We start from the raw sequence: 15,999 nt of genomic DNA on the forward strand, positions 1-15,999 counted from the left end.
GATACAGCATGATTGGAAAGGGCTATATTTTATAAACAAGTTCTTAATACATCAGAGCAAGATAATGCTATTTTATTTATGCCTGCATAAATCTCATAAATTAAGTTTTATAAACACATAAATAGTAGCATTTTAATATAGATTCCAAAAAAAAAGATGGAAACCAAACATGTGAAAAAAATGTTATAAGACCTGGAAATAGCAAGAGACCTTATCCGCAATATTACAGGTGGGAGTGAGAATTTGCCCTATTACTTTAATATAATGTAAAAACTATTTTGTTTCATTTGTATTAGTCTTAGAGATACACTCATGTACAGAAGACCCATTAGCTTGTCAATTTTTTTTTAAGAGAGGACAGCTGATGGGGGGGGGGGGGAGATCTACTAAACATGGATTACACCAGAAGTAATTCTTAGGTGCATACCTGTAAACATATATGCATATCTTCAGTACTTAATGCAATCTATATGTAATGATATAATTATTTATTTTTAAACTACAAAAAAACTTAATATTCTTTTCCAGTTTAGTTGACGTTTACTTGCTGAAAATATCCATATCTAAGTCAATCACACATAGATGCCAAACAAAATATAAACAATAAAAAATGTGTCAGCCAAAAAGCTACAGGACTGTATCCAATCAATGAATAAGCCTTATCTTTGTTTTCATCTTCATTCACAATTTCTGAATGCTTCAGTCCTTTTAAATCACAATGTTTTCAATTGTCAAATAATTGAAATCAAAATTATTTGTCCTCTGTACAAATATAACTGCATTAAATATTAGATTTACAATAATATAACACTAGATTTACTTTCTCACTTTTATTTAGTTATTTGTTGCACCAATGTGGACGCAAGCAGGTATCAGTTATTCAGTTTACATCACATCCTCCTAAGGCAGACTTTTACAAAAACTGCTGAAAAGTATCCCATAGCTTTAGAGTTAGTTTACTCTTTGGAATATGCTCTAGCACCAATTTATGTATTTCTTGTTAAAGTGATAATAAATATACTCTGCGGTAACTGCTGATGTGTTATTTTAAACAGCAGAAAGTAACAGTTTCAAAAGAACTGTACATCCGTATTCCGTTTCCTTCACCACATTTTAAATATCTTCATAAAACCCTGGGTTTTCCAAAATCTACTCTCTATATCTCCCCTACTTTAAACAATACTGCACAGTTTGTCCACAATTTCTCAAAACATATAATCTTGCATGCAGCATAGACAATTATTGCTTGTTTTTCTTATAAAAGACTCAAAAAGTCAGATACCACCAAAGCATGACAATAACTATAAGTGCAATTTATATAAAAGATCATTTTTGCTTTTTAAGTTGTATGCTGATTTATAAAATTATAAAACACCAAAATTAAACAAGAAAAATGTTATGTCCCTAGACAGTCAAATAAAAAAATATCCTGTAGTTTGGTCATTCTCACTCTAATCAACCTCATACTTTTGGCAGATTATAGATTATTAATTCAGGGTTGAGCAGTATTACTTTTACATCAGTCAATGTTCAATTAAAAATAACACTTTTCCTCTTAAACCCTTTTATTAGACATTGAGTGAGTAAACAGGAGAGCAGAAAAGACAGCAGATCAATGTTCTCTAGTCTAATCAGTACTTTTCAAACCACTTTCTAATTATATTAATTTATATTGTTTTTTACCTTTGGCTTTTTATGCAACAACAATTTAGCAGTATGTTTCTAGGGATGGCACTTTCAACGAATCCTCCGAATGGCCTTGTACTGTTTGTTCTCTACTGTTCTCTTTTGCAACAGGAGTTTGGACCCTGACAAGCAGCTATAATTATGCTTTAAGCCGTTACTACTATTAGCATGACTCATTGAGAACCATATTGTATGTGGTTTTTATATTATATATAATAAAAAATATGAAATATAAAATCAAAACGCATCTGTACCTGAGTGAGACAGATGGGAGAATACATCATGACTTCGCTTTGAGAACACACTTCCCGGAGAGCCCCTAAGAAAAGCCTCAAAAGGGAATAATTTCATCTATTCATTTTAGACATCTGAGAACTCAAGGAAGATGAAATCAATCAGGACGGGATTCTGCCCCGGATCACCACAACTTCACAGCAAACCCCAGTCCTCCTTAAATAGCCAAAGATTCAAGTTCACTCCGTGTGCTAGATTTCCCGGGGTGAAATCCAATCTACACTTTTAACCCTCTTGTTGTCGGCGGCGCTTTTGCTGCTTCTGCGGCTGGTTTTCGGATGCAGGGTTTTTTCAGGGGTGGGGGAGGTGGACGGGAGGGTTTTGTTGTTTGCTTTTTTAAGATGTTGGTGGCGGCGGCGGCGGTGGTTGTACTGTCACCACGCCACCAAAGTTCAAGGTTACAGCCCGGAGCGGAGCAGGAAAGTCCCGGAGTAATCGCAGGCGAAACTTTGCAAGGAAGAGACCATGTGCGTATGTGAGAGAGAGAGTGAGAGTGTGAGTCCCCCAAGGCTGGGAAATGCTTCGCAGCGCGCAATCTCCGGGCTTCTCTCGCAGCAGCCTGTGCCTCTCTCTGCCTATCCACTCCCTCCCTCGCTCTCTCTCTAATGTGGGCAATGTTAAGAGGCTGCTTTCCAAACGCCCACGATAATAAAAATGATCTCTTGAAAATTCAAAACGATAAATCTCTCCCTCTCTCCCTCCCCATTTGCTCCCTCTCTCGCTTGCTGCAAAACTTGGAAGTTGGAAAATCCATCGGTTACACCCTGGGGACCCCCTTCCAGTTCGCTGCCCCAAATGAGACTTGAGGATTGGTTTTAATTATTTAATTACACAATCATCGCGTACACTCCTCCTCCTGCAAACATTCCTTTTTTCCACCAGATCTTCCCCCCCCCCCGTCCCGCCCCCCTCTTCATCAATCATCTACCACTGTAGAAGAATCCAGCACATTTTACAAACATGCCTAACTTTCCCCTCCCTTCTGGGGAAAGGTTTTGGGGGGACGGCGGGGAGGGGGGGAGTTGGAACCGCGATTATTGCAGCAGCTATTCCAGAGCATTGGCAGTTATAAACCCACTTCCCTCGGCTTGTCCTGGGAAGTGCCCAGTGGAAAATTCCCTCACAGGGAGAGAGCAAGGGGCTGGGGCTGCTGGGGCTGGGGCTGCTGGGGCTGGGCGCTCTGCTCCGGCCTCTGCCCTACCAGCCCGGGAGGAGCCGCTGCGCGAGGGGAGGCGGGGGCCTGGGCGGGAAGCGAAAAGCGTGAAACTTCGCCACATCGCCACTCATTCAACGCCACCAAGAGCGGCGGGTGGAAGGCGGGGGTTGCTTTTTCTTTGCACGCCCAGCATGTGCAGCCTGCAGCCCTCTCTCTGGTTGGGTTTCTCAGTGTTATTGCCCGGCGCACTTCGAACCCGAGGGGCTGCTAGGCTTTCGCTCACCGTGCAATGGGGCCTCCTGCTCTGGGCTGCTTTTTTGCCTCCCTGCCAGGGAGCCCCTTACACGTGGCCCCCCATCCCTCCGCCTTGCCGTCGCAGCCTGAGCAGCACACGCCCTCGGGGACCGGGCTAGTCTGCGGGGCAGGCTCCTTCCCTTACAGGCTATGCGATGGTCAGGCCAGCTTCCCCCCGCCCGGCTTTCTCCCCTGGCGTGCCCAGTGGGGTGCAAGCAGCAACTCGGAAGGGCATCAAACAATCTGGAGGATGGGGCCCGCGGTAGCAAAGTCTGGTTTCAATCTTCCAAACCAGCTTTACTAGGAAGCTGAAGCCCGAGGACGAGTTTCTTGCGCCAGGAATGTAGTGAATGAAACTTATTTCTCCTCCTGTAGGGAGGGCGGTGTGATGCACTGCAGATCGCGGGGGGGGGGCACCCACCCCATGCGCGCTGGTGCTGCTGCTGGTGGTGACACAAAGGGGAACGAGAAGCTGACGAAGCGCCTGATCAGTGCCAGCTCCTGCAGCAGCCTGAAGTTTAAACCTTCACTGTGTTTCGGCATCGAGAGCCTCTCTAGTCTAAATTGTCCTGAAGGGACCAGTGACTTTTCCTTTCCCAAAGTGGGGAGTTATTCACGTCAGTTATTCACAACGGCACATCAAGAAAAGTAGGCAGGTTCAAGTCAACCATGAAATGGTCACTTTTTAACCCCGTCCTGTCCTCATTAGGGAAATGCTCAAACACAGCCCATTTTCAAAGAGGGCTCTTAATGAGGAGAGCTTGCCAAGTCTACCAGCTGCAATTCCCATAAATTTACAAGCCAAAGGAAGGGGGAAAAGGGGGGGGGGCTCGTACAAGACAGGTAATGTCAAAGGAAACAGCGAGAGCCCAACACATTAACCCTTCAAAGAAACCTATCTACGTGCGTTCTGGTGGCTAGCTGCACTTTCAGGGTGTGCTCAAAGCATCAGTCATGTACAAGAAGTCAAGAACAAGTCATGTCTTCTTCCTTGTAAGGGCCGTATTTAAAAGTGACAAGCAAGTTTACAGCGCGCACTTATGCCAGAAGTGATGAGGCAAACTCGGGGTTAACCGTAGTGAACACGTTTCATTTCGTATCTTGCACAGACTACACCAAATCCTATCATCTAGTTCCAGACGCTGCAAAAAGCTGATAACGCCAGCTTTAAATACTGGAGTTTCCCTTTGAATAAATATGCAATTTAACTGGAGTTAATTTACCATGAAAGACATTCCCCTTGGCACAAATGCACTAATGTCCTTGAACACCTCTTTAATCGCTTGGACTCCTACACAACCCGCCATTACTGCGGGTCTGCTTTAAAGCTGTAATATCCTTCTCCCTCCCCTTCCCAACTCACTCCTTACCCTCCCGAAAAAAAAAAAAAAGGGGAAACCCACTAGAAATGCTACCTCTGTGAGTTGCACGGATTTTATAACTAGGCCCTCCCCCCGGGGGAGGAATATGACCAGGCTCGTTCCTAAGTACTGGAAAAGGGACCCTGTTTTCTCCAAAGACATTTACACTAAAAGCAACAAAGTGTGACAAGCTTCTCAGATGGAACAGCGGCACAAGGAAGGGGGACCAGGTAAGGAGAGCCAGTGAGCCTGGGGGTTTCCACGAGCCAGAAGAAACTCCAGAGTTAGATGGGTGCGGCTGATCTCCCCACTCAGGCACATTCACGTACACACACACTGGAGTAGGAACAAGGACTGGGGATTATACATACACGTATACATTCGCTGTTGTTAATCACTAGTTTTCACTTCCACTAAGTGAGACAAAGACGGCTAGCCGGGGGGGGGGGGGAAGAGATGAGGCTGACTGCTTGGGGCCCCGTGTGGCCGCCTGTGTCTGTCTCCCTCTGTCCTCAGGCGCCCTGCACACAGAGCGCCCGGCCCTTCACTCACTAACACTGACGCACCAGCGAACCAGCGCTACTTATTTAACAAAATACCAGACTAACTCCCGGCCTTTCCAGGAATAGATTTGTTAGCCAGGATTAACCAAACTCATTCTGGGAAGGCATCCGTAGGGACGGAGTGGAAACGGTATGGTGATTCATCTCAATAAATGCCCCCTCTTTAATAAGCAAACTATAAAAACAACATGCTTAATAGCGTCTCGGAAGTAGAGAAAGTTTTAGTACAGAAATTCCCCTACAGCCTCCGCGAGCACACACGCCTACAGGACGAAATACACATTCTAAAGATGGTCGCAAGATTGCTTTTCTTCCCCGTTCTTTTCCTTCTTTTTCTCTCTCTTTAGGATTACTCCTCCAGCAAATTAACCCAGGAGAGAGATTCTCTGTGGTAGAACAGTCCCTGGTTCGAAGCAGAGTTTGGCCATTCACACTACAGGAAAACAAAACTAGTGCCCGTTTCAAATGAGAAAAGTTAAATGGGCTTACGATGATGAATTTGTCTTTTGGGGGGGAAAGGCCCTAAATTATCAAAAAGAAACCTTTAAAAACGTTTTAAAAGTTATTTGCTTACGTACAGATGTCTATGAATGCTGATGTCTCATGTGCCTGACTTTTTAAGGACATGGTAGTTAGTTAAAGTAAACCATGACTACGGCTGAACCTTGGCATGCAGCGAAATTCTTTATGAAGGTAGAGCAAACACCCCAAAGCACCTAAAAATAAGCTACTATTGTTGCAAGTTCTGTATTATTTAGTATCCTGTCTTTCTGACAATTTCTCATAACACTACGTTTCCTAGCATTGCAATATTGGCTTCTGTATATAATGGAGATAAACAGACCTTCATATAGTGTTTAAAAATCCACACGTGTCTGTAATATTAACACACACACACTCACACAAATTCGCCACCTGACCTAGCCATTGAGTGACACTGAGAACTGGTTTGCTCTGCGCTAGTGCTAAGAGAAGCTGCTACGCTATCAGCGGAATGGGAACACTATATTCTGCCAGTGGCAGCTTGGGGGAGTGATGAGGGTATGCGTTTTATATATGTGAAACGTCATAAAACAAACATCCACAACTAAAGAGAAGGCTCCTGTAAGAGATAAAGAGTAAAATGCATCTGTTTATTACAACGCAAGTGTCTAATCGGTATTTTAAATTCTCTCTCGGAAAATTAATACCAGTCTGGTCTTTCCTCTTCCCATTATCCCCCAATACCCCGGATCTGGCATCCTGTACTTATTTCACTGGGAGCTATTTGCGTTCCCTGGGGACAAAACTAAGCTGAGAAAATCACTGTTAATAACGTTAGTGCCGAAATACCAACGCACGCTGTTATACAGGAACAGTGTCTCACTCTGTCTACATTTCATGCACATTTACAGTTTGAAACTCACCGAGCAGCACTGATTTCAAATACAATACGAGGCTAGCCACCTCGACTATATGGAAAACTAGAAACACTTTTTGAAACTAAAGACCAAACAAACTTTCGCTGCCCTCGGCAGCAGTTTTCCACAGACGATTCAGATTTGAGTTCTATTGGACTCCTATGGAACCAAATGCTCTCACTCGCTCTCTTTGAACACACAATGTCTACACATTCTACAGAGTGTTTGTAGTTATATTTCCAGAGGATCGTAAAACTGAGAAATGGAAAGGCCTGTTATGTCATCAAGTCTATATTCTTGCTAAGGTAGGATTCCAGTTGGTGTCCTTTGTTCTAGTATTTTGGTTGTCAATCATAACATTGTTTTATGCCTCAAAATCAAGAGAAAGATATTGTTAATATTGGACTGTATATACCTGTTTATGTTAGTATGCAAGGGTGTAAATGTCCTAATTATCAACAAACATGCAGAGAATTATCCATTTCTGTCTGAGTATTCTAACAGCATCTTTTTAAAAATAAAAAACCATTCCGTTCACACATTTTGCAGCTATTTCAAATAATTCAGTATGCAAGAATCGCCTCCTCTTAAATTTCTATTTCCCCAAGCTCTTGTGACACAAAAGACAAGCTATACGCAGCTATATCCATGTTGTAACCTCAACTTTTCAACTTCATCAGCAGTAAGAAAATTAAGCTTTCAGCCGTTATATACACAAATATTTACATGTGTGCACACATTAGCATAGATTGACTAAATTATATATTATATACATCACAATGTTATATTGTGTGCCATATATATTATATATAATATGACCAGTAATTGTGAATTGCAAGGCAATTCAGGATTCCTTATGATTCAGGGTTCCTTGTGATATCATATACAACTATATAGCAACGCTCCAGATGCTTATAATGTCATATAATAATAGTTTTGTTCAGTTTTCCTGAGTATATTACTGTCCGATTACGACTGAAAATAAATGTAACTGGGAAAATAAACAGTGAAACTCAATATTTTTATCTGTTCACGAAGTCTCAATTTTTATATGCAGTTTAATTTTTCAGTACAGGTTTTTTAAAATGTGAACAGTAAAACTTGTAACTCACTATATCATCACACCTATAACTATATTAATATATTTTAATCATAGTATTACTATGGGGGGGGGGTTCGGAACGATCAAACACACACACACACACACACACACACACACACACACACACCCATCTAGCTCACTGGGTGTGTGTGCTTGACCTCTGTCCACATATGGTTTGATGGTGACTCTAATACCCGAGCTTTTTCTGTCTCCCAGACCAGAAAAATGAAAACATCAAACCTCAAATGTAAAAGCTGTAAACCACAACGTTTTGTGTTACACAACGCTGCAGTTTTTACCCTGACTGCGTAAAGGTCACGTTTGCAGCCTTACAAAAGAATGGAAACCCATTCTCGCTAATATAGCAAATGCTCTCAAAATTCACATTAGCTAATCTTAAACTTCCTGGACACACCAAAAAAAAAAAATAGTTGCAGCTGTATCTTTTCTGACAGTTTATATGACTTTCTAGATTTATTATGGTTGTTTTTAAAAGAGATTGATGTAAACGTCTATACAAATTAGAGTTCAAAAGTTAACTTTTTTCCCTATGATTCAATGTTAAGTTACATGGTTTGCGGCTCAAGATCACTTCAAAGAAAGTTAGAGTTAAGTCTTGTGTATTTTGGCGCCTTTTCCCTGCCAGCTACTGTACTTAAAAAAAAAAAAAAACTTGGAGATCTTGTCTGTCCCGTCTCAAGTTCAATGGCAGCCCTTTCCAGCAGCAGGAGTAGGAGAAGATGGCCATTTTCGCAGCCCTAATAATAATTCAGATCACGCCACATCGGCATCTTGTGTCAAAGTCGAAACTGGCTTCCCCGCCCCCTTCAACCTGAGAGCTGCCAAGTCCTCACACACTCCGCATTCAACCACAACTTAATGGATGGGATATTGTGCATTAAAATGTGGCCCAGACACACAGGCGAGGAGAGGACAAGAGGGGAAAGCAGACAGACACACACACACACACACCCACACACACACACACACCCAGAAGAAAGGAATGAATTAAAAGTCCAACATGCAAGGCTCCCACAGCAAAATAGAAGGGTGAAAAAAAAGGGAGAGAGAAACCACAGGAAAGCCACAAAAGTAACTTTAAAAAATAAATTCAGAGATACCAAATGAACACTTCATACTGCAACATGCAGCACCCGAGATAAATTAACTATTTAGCACAGCAAACAGAGGATCAATGCCACTTTTCCTCAAAAGTACACATTCAGGGTGAAAAGTGTATTCATTACAAAATATATCCAGACGGTTAGAAGAAAAAGAATCAAAAGGATGAACAAAAAAAGAAGAAGAAAAACTACAGCAACAAGACAGGGGAAACAAAAACTGTCTCGAGATACAAATAAAGTAGCATTTTCATTAATCCATTCCAGCGTTTAACTGATAGCTGCCTGCCAGAGCAGAGGGGGAGGGGGAAAAGTTGAAGCAGGAAATGTGCCAAGTTCAGCACTTTTGGACGCAAACTCCCATCAACTGATTCCTGGCATAAAAGTGTGACCCATATACAAAAGCTGCCAAAAAAGCAAAATATAAACAAACAATCCACCACTTATATCTCATCCTGTAAAACAGAAGTGATATCAGCTTTTAGAAAGGGGATATAACATCCACTCTGGAAACCACAGAGACACAATCGCAGCCTGGAGGGGGAAAAAGAGGGAACAGCCAAGCAAATGAAAAGGGGGGGAAAAAGTATAATTTTCAATGCCACATACCATTGCACTGTATTGCATTAAATAAATGGGATCCTGATATCTGTAACACACAACACAGGGCCGTTGGCTTCACATGTCTCAGGTAACAAATTTATTCTTTTCTCAAGAGCTCGGTGTGGTTTGTTTGTTTGTTTTGGTTTGGATTTCCAGAAGTGGCCTTCTTTTAAAAAAAAAAATAAGAAAAAAAAATATTATTGTTTGCTCAGTTGTTGTTTTTTTTTGTTTTTTTTTTTAATGGAGACACCAAACAGGAAGAAAATTCTTGGCCAGAGGAGGGGAAAAGGCGGTAAAGTTAAAGTCTATAGGCAGTGGGCAGCCCCCTCCTCCTTCTCCTCCTCCTCTCGCTTTCCAATCTTCCTTCCTCTTTGAGTTGCAAGGCTGGAGAGTAGGTTTTGGTGGCTGACTTGAACGCGATCCAGGAGAGGCTGAGACCTGTGTGTGTGTGTGTGTGTGTGTGTGTGTGTGGAGCTGGGCTGGTCTCTATGTATGTGTGTTGCTGCCTCTCTTTTTTTCCTTCCCTTCTCTTTCTCTCCCGCTCTCTCCCCCCTCTGCGACTGCAGAATGAGCTGGCGATACCAGCGCGGAGCTAGTGCGTACTTGGCCTCCTTCCACCTCTTTCCGATTGGCCGGGCCAGCGGCGGTGGCTCCCTTTAACCACCACCCACTAAACCACCCATTCCCCGAATCCCTATCTGGCCGCCGGAGCCCTTGGGAAGCGCGGCTCTTCGTTTCCGCCTGGCGGCTGCCTGAGAAACCAAGGGGAAAAGCTACCGCGAGGGAGGGGGCGTATTTGCATATTCATACCGCAACACCCAATGAGAGAGCGAGAGAGAGGAGCCGGAGGCGGCACCGGCAGCCCCAGACAGGTCAGGGACCTGAAATCTGTCCTTCAATTGACGAGATCCTTGTGCTGTGTAAACGCAAGGCTCTGTGTGCGCGCGCGCCGGAGAGCTGTACTGACTGCATTGTTTCAAATGTCGTGTTGCAGCTGCACGCACGGATTTTGTTCTTTAACAGAAGTTTGTCGTAATCTCCATTCATTGTTGAAAGAGGTTTAAAATCTTACTAATCACGGTAAACACATACCTCTGATTATATATTACACATACGTACACACAGCGTGCATAGATACAGCTAGAGGTTTACACACGTTACACATACATACATACACATATCAGTGCATAGATACAGCTAGAGTAGGACCAAATGAAAAAATATGCTACTCCTACTACGTATACTAGAAGATTGTCTTAATTTTTTAAAAAAATAATTGTATTTCTGAATGAAAGAAAGAAAGAAAGAAAGAAAGAAAGAAAGAAAGAAAGAAAGAATCACACAGTTGTCATTAAGGTGAAGCCACCTACTCCCTTGCCTATCTTTTGTGAACCCCCAAAATTCCCATTGAACTTGAAGTGAATGGAAATTTTGGATGTTCAAGGAATTACATCAGAAGCTCCTGGTGCAAACACTGAAAACGGGTTTAAATGGGAGCTGCAAAGTGCTGGAAACTTTTCAAAATCAGGCTTCTTGATTGAGGTGCCTAACTATAGGTTGAGGCCCTGGCTTTTAAAAATTTCTGTCACCCTCTTTAATGTGCTTCTCTGTGGGTCTAATCCTGATACCACCGAGTTCAACAGTGCCATGAGTGGCCTCTGTTGCTGCCAAAAATGTGACAGTGAATGAAGTTTTATGTACAAATTTATATTTTTTAGGAGTTTCAATGACAATAAAAAATTGGTCTAAGCTGAAAGCTGGCACACGTAGATTTTCAACTTAAAATTGATGTTTTTATTAAATGTCATCACATCAAATAAATTGGCAGCTTATTAATGAACATGGGTATAAAAACTATTGGTCTGTACCAATTTGAAACTTTTTGGAGTGTATAATATTCTAAAAAGGTTGGGGATTAAAAGTTGAATTTTGGGGAGTTAATATTCAATGTGTTGTAGTTGCTTCAGATATTACCAAAAAAAAAAACCTTAAATATTTATGTACAGCACTTGAAGAAGAATAAATGTCTTCACATGCATTTTCATAAAAGGCCTTTGCAGACTACTTATGGCTTCAAAAATACCTATTATAAAGTGCCAAATGACCAAACTACCATTATCAAAAGGACCAAAATAACTGCAGTGGAATTGTTAGACCCAAACTGAAGTTAATTGGAGCTCCACATATGCAACTCTGAGCCTATGCATTGAGCTCCTTGTAGAATTGGGACCACAGAAAATTCCCTTGAACCAATATGTGGGAAGAGGTAAAAATCTAAAATACATTTTTTTAGTGCTAAAAATTGTTTGCAAAGTGTGCACCCTAAAGGATCCTCATAATTGCTTTGAGACCATTCCTGGGAGCAAGGACAATCAGGCAGTTCCTCTCAGGAAGTCAATTTGTTTTTGTTTGTTTGTTTGATAATACTTTTAAAACTAATATGTATACTCCTACAGTTAAGCATAAATCACCAAAAATAAAAACCATAAAGTAGAAATCCAGAAAAAAATTTATTTAAAAAGTCAAAAATGGGAAAAATTAAATGTAAAACATTTTCTTACATTGTGTTTAGTTAATGTAATTGCTAAAAGAGTATGTGCCCTGGATTTTGTAAATTACATGCCATCCAGTTAATTGACTGGATAGCACGCCTTTTTTCCATGCCAGGGGGAATCTATGGTTGTTTTTGTTCTATAGAATTCAACACTCTGCAACTGATCTAGCAAACCACCAGGAATTCTTCATACTGTATCAGCTGAAAGAAGTAATGGCAATGTGGAAAACAAAACTCTGAATGGTCTTAAAGAGAGATTGCTATAGCTCAAAGCTATATTAACTACTCAAACAGATGAACATAGATTGAATATATATTGATATTTGTCATAGGCATCTTTCTTGAACATTTTTATTTAGTTATTGTGCTAAATATATATTTTAGCCTTTGAGTTCTCATTTGTATAGTTTTTGTGTATCTTGCTTAAATGTATGTTTTGCTACAAGTATAATCAAAGCCCAATGTCCTCCATTGGAAAGCTGAAACTAGCATTCTGCTGCAAATTCCCCAGATTTAGCAGCTTTCTGGTAGTGGAAGTTTTGTGGCAGTTTCATTTAAAATTTTAAATGGAAAAATAATAGAATCAGCATAGCAGCTCGTGTGTGGTTTACTGATAGATAATCAGTGACCCACCTAAAAAAGAGTTGGAGGTAGTTTGGGACTGGGAAAATCTCATTTGTTGAATTTCTGCTAAAATGAGCAGCAGTGCAATTGTTATCAGTATTGACACTTAATGTGTCATCTGTAGGCTTCAGCGTCAACATTATATATAAATTGTTGTTAGACCCAAACCTGAAGTCAAGTGGAGCTCCACATAGGCTCAGAGTGAATATATATGAATTAGAAAGATCACAGCTCTCAAAGCTATTGTTTAAAGTGCCCACAGACTCAAGAATTCAGCATGGCTTTGGTGAACACTCTCCTTGTTTTCAAGGTTTCTTCACAACCAAGAGGGCCAGGAAAGATAATGTAAATGAAAGCCAAGATTCTGGAACAGGAGTCTGTGGCAAGTGGTTGACACAACAGCAACTTCTGTCAGCAGTACAGTCACAGAACAAAATCAAATTCTGTGGCCATACAATCCCAGAATAGACAGTCCCCTGAATAAAATACATGCATGTTAATTGTAGGTGATGCAGTAGTAATGCTATTTTTAAGATTGCTGAACACTTTCCATTGTGATCCCACATTTTCTTAAGTTGCTTATAACTTTTATAAGTAGCTTAAAACTTTGTCAAACTTTGTCCTTTTTAGGCTGAAATTTTTTATGCTTAGTACCTGTTTCAAGTCAAATTATTTTTGAAAGTTTGATGAAAAATATCAAAATCATTCTTGAAAATTGCAGTTCAGTGAAAAACACAGTAGGTAGTTTTGGCTTTTTTCAGACAGAACCGGTTAAAAAACAAACAAACAAAAATCCACCAACTATTACGTAAGGGTTTGGAGCAGGAGCTTACAGTTTGGCAGGATGATAGTCCTGTGGCTAGAAAGGTGCATTTGACTGAGTTATAAACCACAGAAAATTGCTATTTGCACACATGCACTACACCTGCTCATTATTTCTGCAAGTTCATATTTTTGCCATGCTGTACTTTAGATGTTCTCAGTACCCACTGAGCCTCTTGCAATGTTTCCCAGCAACTAGATGGAATTATAGCTCCAAACTTAACATAGGCAAGATGGATGCTGCTGTTTTTTCCCTCATCAAAGTACTCCCTGGTCCAGGGTAAGATGCTCTGGGCCAGGAGACCTTGAGTTCTAGTCTCATGGCTTCCACAGATTGGTAATCCTCTATACTATTAAGCAAGTCCTTAAACTCCTATTCTAAGAGAGAGAGAAGCATCACTCCTATTTTACAAATGGGGTAATTGAACACAGCAGAGGTTGTACCAAATTTCTTCTGGAAGAACTGGGAATAAAGCCCAGAGGTGAAATCCTGACTGTCCCTGAAATTAATAGCAACACTCCCATTGACTTCAATGGGCCAGGATTTCATCCCAGGTTGCTAATACAGCAACTCATGTTACATTAATTGAATTACATTGCCTTTTCAAAAAAACATATGCCAAATCTATGTGCTTGATAATGCTATGAGTAAAACACAGCTACTGTTGCATACCTATCTTCACAAAGTACATTCTGTACCACAAACAAATGGCCACTATGTAATGAAAAACCTGACTAAAATACAAATAGCATCCAGGAATTCTAATATTCAGTCCTTTGCTTTAACCATTAGACAACATCCTTCTCCTAGAATCAGGAATTTAACTGATACCCAATGTTCTATTGCTGCCTAGCAAATAATTGCAAATGATGTAATTTCTTTGTTTGTTCGTTTTCCTTTATTAAAAAACCGTGGAAATTCCAAACAACAAAACTCTACATTAAAACAACATGATGAAGATTGTAAAGTGGAGCACTCAAAAGTTTTAAAAAAATTTTCTCTGTATTCTGTGCAACTTTATTTCATTTGGGTATAGTTTATGGTATGGTATTTTATAATATGGCAATACATTATTTATTCCACAGGACTTCTACTTTATTGGAGTGCTGTGGATGAGGAACTGTAACATTGTTATTTTAAATAGAAGTAAAAGTAAAAAATAGCTCTGGGTTAATGGTAGTATATAAATGGCCTACATAACAATTTGAGTTCACACCTCATTAAGGTGAATGGAATGGGAAGGGGTTCACATCTTTGTCATTGCTTTTGCCTTGCAGCATTTTTCTGCCAAGCCCAGTTAATAAAGCAGCAGCATATTAGCTGATTTTGTAGCAGCTGTATTTTTGCAACAGAAAAAAAAAAAGAAAGTTTAGACATTGCAGAACATTGTGAAATGGATCCAGGGCTGGCCCTCAGAGGATAATTATTTTGTCTCCCCTTTGCTGCATATCCGTCTACCAGATCCCAATCTCTTCTCCTGCTACATCTGGGAACTTCCATCCCGCTGACCCTCCATACCCAAAGGTTCCTGAGAGATGGGTCTTAGAGCACTGAGGCTTCTGGATGGCCTCTTCTGCACTCTGTGGTATGAGGATGATTTCCTGTAGTGTGAGGGTCTTTACAAGGTGCAGAACATTTCAGCCCCAAAGGCAACATTTTCAGAAAGCTTTGAGCAAGTGAAAACAAGGTTATAATAGAACTTCTATGCAACCTTAATTATAGCCTTACTGCTGTGAATACCATAAATATATAGACACACGCACTCAAGATAATAAAATAGGACTTTATTAAGCTTTTTGATTTTGGTAACCAATCCAGCTGGTTCATAAAGTATTGCATTGAAATATACTGTGTACTACTGCCTTCTAAACTAAAGCTAGCAAGGAACAGAACAGGGCACCACTGGATGGAGGAACTCAGAGGAAGATGTTGGTATTGGTAGCTAAATGTCAGCCCAGACCAAGAAAAGTTGTCAGTCTGGGGCTCCACTCCCAAGCCCTGGCTCTGGAATAAAGGCCAAGGAGTGTGAGGAGACTGGTGCTGACCAAGAAAAATTGTTCTGGGAGCTTTAGAAAATACTCACTTCCTTTCTTACTAAGCAAGAGAGAGATAGAAGGAAAAGAAATGTGGGGGCCAAGCAGCAAGAAGAGGCATAAGGCGCCTGAGAAGGAGGAAAGACAGTTGGCCCCAAAAACCTTTGATGTATGAACAAAATTCATACACAAACTCTCTGTGATGGTAATAGCAGTAAAACAAATTAGTCTCAAGTAAAAATTGTTCCTGGGCTTATGCAATTTTTATACACACACACACACACACACACACACACACGGAAGAGTAGATTGATAGATCACAGGGAAAATATAGACAAACTTATTTTCTCTTTCTGAAGATAAGTATGTTTCTTATATGCCAATG

The 15,999-nt window shown here is 40.8% G+C and overlaps 1 protein-coding gene across 9 annotated transcripts in view; it reads right to left on the reverse strand.

The window, feature by feature from the left end:
• The window catches only part of NFIB (nuclear factor I B), a 216,384-nt gene extending 206,240 nt beyond the window's left edge, over window positions 1–10,144 (reverse strand). For 5 of the 9 annotated variants that reach the window (XM_043514500.1, XM_038402436.2, XM_038402432.2 and 2 more), the window contains exon 1: window positions 1,941–4,800. In XM_043514500.1, coding sequence (XP_043370435.1) covers window positions 1,941–1,970 — 30 coding nt within the window. In that variant the 5' untranslated portion in view covers window positions 1,971–4,800. Of the gene's footprint in view, window positions 1–1,940; window positions 4,846–9,586 lie in introns of those variants that run through there. The other 4 variants (XM_038402437.2, XM_038402431.2, XM_043514499.1 and 1 more) reach the window with 4 other exon arrangements.
• Between the last annotated feature and the right edge of the window lie 5,855 nt (window positions 10,145–15,999).

This window comes from Dermochelys coriacea, chromosome 5 (genome assembly GCF_009764565.3).
Source record: "Dermochelys coriacea isolate rDerCor1 chromosome 5, rDerCor1.pri.v4, whole genome shotgun sequence".
Lineage (NCBI taxonomy): Eukaryota > Metazoa > Chordata > Testudines > Dermochelyidae > Dermochelys > Dermochelys coriacea.